General features: G+C 48.9%; 1 protein-coding gene across 1 annotated transcript in view; it reads left to right on the top strand.

Moving 5' to 3' along the window:
• LOC113805675 (uncharacterized) overlaps positions 1-4,880 on the top strand; it is a 7,299-nt gene extending 2,419 nt beyond the window's left edge. The window contains exons 3-12 of the mRNA XM_027356722.2: positions 1-90; positions 508-731; positions 945-1,146; positions 1,625-1,706; positions 2,068-2,167; positions 2,517-2,694; positions 2,890-3,008; positions 3,439-3,599; positions 4,187-4,326; positions 4,636-4,880. The exon at positions 1-90 is cut by the window's left edge and continues 115 nt beyond it. Coding sequence (XP_027212523.2) covers positions 1-90; positions 508-731; positions 945-1,146; positions 1,625-1,706; positions 2,068-2,167; positions 2,517-2,694; positions 2,890-3,008; positions 3,439-3,599; positions 4,187-4,326; positions 4,636-4,775 — 1,436 coding nt within the window. The 3' untranslated portion in view covers positions 4,776-4,880. The remainder of the gene's footprint in view (positions 91-507; positions 732-944; positions 1,147-1,624; positions 1,707-2,067; positions 2,168-2,516; positions 2,695-2,889; positions 3,009-3,438; positions 3,600-4,186; positions 4,327-4,635) is intronic.
• Positions 4,881-5,000: the final 120 nt, after the last annotated feature.

The following is a 5,000-nucleotide window of genomic DNA, read 5'->3' as shown; positions in this document are numbered from 1 at the left end:
CCTTCGTCACCCAGTGCCCCATCATGGGCTCCTTCCGCTACGACTTCCCCGCGGCCACGCCAGGCACTCACTGGTGGCACTCGCACGCAGGTGAGGAGGGAGGGAGGGAGGGAGGGAGGGAAGATGGGAAGGAAGGGAGAGGGAGGGAGAGAGGGAGGGAGAGAGGGAGGGAGGGAGGGAAGGAGGGAGGGAGGGAGGGAGGGAAGGAAGGAAGATGGGAAGGAAGGGGGGGAGGGAGGGAAGAAAGATAGGAAGGAAAGGGGAAGGGAAGGAAGATAGGAAGGAATGAGGGAAGGAAAATAGGAAGGAAGGGAAAGAGGGAAGGGGGAAAAGGGAAAGGGAGTGGGGAAGAGAGAAGGAAAGAAGGGAGAAAGTGGGAAGGATTGAAAGGAGTGAATGTGAAAGAGAGAGAGAGAGAGAATCTGCAGATATTCTACCGAACCCAGGCCGGCAGACCGCGCCCCCTCAGGCAAGGCAGGAAACCTAACGCGGGGCTTCCTCCTCCAGGCGTGCACCGCGGGGACGGGCTGTTCGGGGCCCTCGTGGTGCGGCAGGCGGAGGACAGCCTACATGGCGCCTACGAGGTCGACTCCCCTGACCATGTGCTGATGCTGCATGACTGGATTCACGGGAGCACCAACGACGAGTTCCTTGGCTTCCAACACAGCAAGTCCATGGGCGTCGCCAACACGATCCTCCTGAACGGCAAAGGCAGGGATTTGCACGCTGAGGTAAGGCGTTGGGGGAAGACAGCGATATTATCTGCAATCAGCGATGGCCTGTGATATAACCTTCGCCCATCCTGTCGTTTTTGTTTATCATAGCGATCCCTAAAAAACGATTAGGATGAAATAAATACGTGTTGCCATAGTTGCGTTGAAATGGTGAGTAAATGGCATGAGAATGAGTGGTTAAGACGAACCCCTTTCCTCCCTTGGCACCAGAGTGAGGGTCGGGAGGTTGTGAACACGGCCCTTGAGGTCCTGCAAGTGACTCCTGGCCTTCGTCATCGCCTCCGCATCGTCAGCGCCTCCAGCTACATCTGCCCCATGGCCGTCAGCGTCGATAATCACAAGCTGACGGTCATAGCTGTCGACGGAGCGGATGTCGTTCCTCGCACTGTCGACGTTCTGGAGATCATCTCAGGTGAGTCTCATGCAGGGTCATCAAGGGAAATCTCTTGTAGGGTCATCTCAAGTGAGCCTCAAATAAGGTCATCTTGCACAAGGTCATCTCAGGAGGGTCCCTGGCAGCGTCGTATCGGGTGAATCCATAACCAGGCAGCGGGAGGGTTTCCCCGAGTGCTACTTGTCTCAGGAAAATCTTGTCCTTGCAAACTCTACCACACGTCCCTCCTTTCTTTCTCTCCTCCTCCAGTCGCTAATCATCCCCACAGTACCTAATCCTCAATACAGTATTTAACCCTTTCTCATGATATCTAATCATCTTTCATGGCATTCAGTCCTGCTTCACAATTAGATATCGGGACGAAATTCATTCATTCGAAAAGGAATCACACACACACACACACACACACACACACACACACACAAACACACACATAGTATATACATCAGCTTTATAAACTGACAATAAGTGCACTACAGTTGGGTTTGTGTTTCAGGCGAAAGAGTCGATGTAGTGTTGGAAGCGAATCAGCCGGTGGGTAACTACTGGATTCAGGTTCACGGACTTGTTGAATGCAGGCAAGTGTTTTTTTTTCTCTCTCTCTGTTTTAGCTGTCTATTTCCTTTTTCTCATTGTCTCTCCTCCTCTTTTTTCTGTTATCATTTCTTTTATCATCAACCTTCCTGTTTTTCCTTCTATTTTTGCATGTGTAACCATAAAGGTGTTTTTCTTTTTTTCTATCTATTTTTTCTTCTTATCCGTCTTCCTTCTTCCTCTTCTTCTCCTACTCCTTAGTTTCCTCATATTGCCACCCCAAAGTATTTTCTTTCGTCCTTTCCGTCTCCACCTCCTCCTGAAGTTTAATCCGAATATCCTAATTCAAAAGCACAAAGCAGTGATTCTTACCAGATTCCCTTCTCTCCTCCTCCGTCCTCGCAGTACCAAGCAGTGCATGCAGGTGGCAGTCCTACGCTACGAAGGCGCACCCGACACTGAACCGACGGAACAGGTGGAATACAACCCTAATCCTTCTGGCACCGTATGTATCCTCTTGTTCTGATTGCTTTTCAAGTACTTTGTGCAGTTACGGAGAACAGTCTTTAAATGAACTGAAGCTTCGAATCTGTTTTATCCCATATAAAAAGTGTGGTATGAAGCAGATGTTCGAAAGGGAATTCGAAACATGTTTGACAAGAGTATAGACCGTGACTGTACAGCACGCAGATAGAAGTAATATAAATCAACTTCATATTCGTGAATAATTCCACGGGCTGCCTGTAAGAAGGCTAATGCTGAAAACGGTATTTTTTTAAATTCTCGGGTAGCAATGCATCTTAATGTCACAGTGAATTTCTATACCTTTTCCTAACGGCCTCGACTCCCGCCAGATTCTTAACCCGCTGTTCCCGACGCCTGTTGAGAATGCGGTGGACATAGTCGACCTGGATGCCCTCACTCCGTCAGTCCTTCCGGAGGAGGTCGACAAGCAGTTCCACCTCATGTTCAGCATGAACGGAGTCAACAACTCCTTTTTCTTCAACCAGGAGCTTTATCCTTTCAATGGCGGTTAGTTCTGGGGGTGAAATAGCCAAGGGGACGCGAAAGAAAACATTATTATTTGTAGACGCTTATATGTTTCTGCTTAACATGCTTGTCTTTATTATGGAATCCCACTTCTAGCCTTGATTTAATCAAAATATGTATACCATTCAAAACGCATTTCTTTGATTCATTTATTCACTCGTTCATGTATATTTGTAGTTTCACCAGAATGGCAGAGGAATAGTCCACAGGTGAACGACCTTACCTTCGCGTTCCCTCAAGCCCCGCCCCTTTCTCAGCCCAACGTCAACATCCCGAAACTCTGCCTCTACGGCCAGGTGAGTTGAAGGGAGGCTGCCGCTGGTCTTTCCCGCTCTCTTTTTCCTTTTTATTTATGTTTTCTGATCGTTTTAATGAGTGTGAATTTTGGGTAACACGTGGTGAAACTTCGTGCTATGTTTCGAAGAGTATTTTAGCGTTGTAACTAAAATGTAAGCGTTGTTAAGTCTGTTATTCTATATTTTTCCTATTCTACATCAATATGAAATTATCTCAATGCCTAATCTCACGCAAAACAATCAGAGGCTCTTCAGCACAGTCTTTGCCATAGTCTCATTTAATAGCAATGTACATAGATTAAACATTACCGGAGTGATAAAAAAAAGACGAAGGAGAAGAGAGAAATTCGAAGGACCTCCACGCACCTCACGCGAAGACCAATCCTCCTCCCATCCCATCAGCGTCCGTTTTGTCCGTTTTCTCCCCCAGGACGTGTCCCCGTTCTGCGAGGGCGACTTCTGCCAGTGCACGTACGTCGTGGAGGTGGCGCTCGGGGACACGGTGGAGATGGTGCTCGTGTCCCAAGGCTACCATCCCTTTCACCTCCACGGTTACTACTTCCACGTGGTCGCCATGGGAGTGATCGGCCCGTACGCTGACCCATTCTGATGAGTAGTGGGCGGGGCTGGGGTGGAGGGAGGGAGTGGAAGGAGGGGGTGAGGGGAGGGGGTAGGGAAAGGGGGTGAGGGGGAGGGAAGGGGGAGAGGGGAGAGGGGATGGAAGTGAGAGAGAGAGAGGGGAAGAGAGGGGATGGGAGAGAGAGAGGAAGAGAGAGAGAGAGGAAGAGAGAGAGAGAGGAAGAAAGGGGATGGGAGAGAGAGAGGAAGAAAGGGGATGGGAGAGAGAGAGGAAGAGAGAGAGAGAGGGGGGGGGGAGGAAGAGAGAGCGGGGAGGGAAGAGAGGGAAAGATAGACAGAGCCAGGAAGGGGAGGGGTGAGGGATGCAGAAAGTGCGTATATGTGTGCGTATTTATGCACGTAAGTGTTTGCATGACACTTGTTCATGTTTGTGCGTTAACATGTGTGAACGTTGAGTACGAATGCGTGCGAGTATCTAAATCAATCTGCAAATGAGGATTAACTCCCCTTAAAATCCTCTGTGTTATCATCACACCCTTTATCCCTGTCTCCTTCGCCCTTCCCCTTTATCGACGTCGCTCCTTCCCTTCCTCCTTCAGCGGCACAACTGTTCAGGACGTGATGGACTTGGACGCAGCAGGAGGCATCACCAGGAAGCTGCAGGATGCCCCGCTGAAGGATACTGTCCTGGTGCCCAACGGAGGCTACACGATTATCCGGTTCACAGCTGACAACCCGGGTACGTGGGATCTCGGGTCTAGGATGGGGGGGGGGTCGGATGCGAAGAGGGGATAGAGGGAAGGGGGGAATAGTGCTGGGATGATGATGATGATGAAATTGTATTGAAAATCATGAAAAATAATAAGAATGATATGATTATGATCATGATTGGAATAATGATGAGAGTGATAACAATATACTTTCTAGTAATCATAATCTAGATATAATAAAAATACTATCCATAACACTAATAATAATAAAAATAACAACAATGACAGTAACACACCAACAACAGCACGTTAACCGCCCATTCCCGACCCCTTTCCAGGCTGGTGGATCATGCACTGCCACTTCATGTACCACTCGGAGATGGGCATGGCGGCCCTCTTCCACGTGGGCACCGAGGAGGACCTGCCCCCCGTGCCTCAGGGCTTCCCCTCCTGCGGGCCCTTCATGCCGGAGATCTAGGCTCCTGAGGCGGCGCTCCTGACGAGGCTCGTGTGGCCTGAGTTATATATATATTTTCTCTGTATATTTCCCTTTGTATAAATGTAATATTAAGTGGAATTCGTTCTAAGTGTTTTTTTCTCTCTCCATTGATTTGAGTGATGTGGTTTCTTAATTTTCGAGGGGGATGGGGAGCTCTAAGGGTATAGTATTATTTACCTAATGATATTTATTATAGGGACGGTC

The sequence above is a fragment of the Penaeus vannamei genome, chromosome 32 (genome assembly GCF_042767895.1).
Source record: "Penaeus vannamei isolate JL-2024 chromosome 32, ASM4276789v1, whole genome shotgun sequence".
NCBI classification, from domain to species: domain Eukaryota; kingdom Metazoa; phylum Arthropoda; class Malacostraca; order Decapoda; family Penaeidae; genus Penaeus; species Penaeus vannamei.
This window is presented reverse-complemented; position numbering and strand designations above follow the sequence as displayed.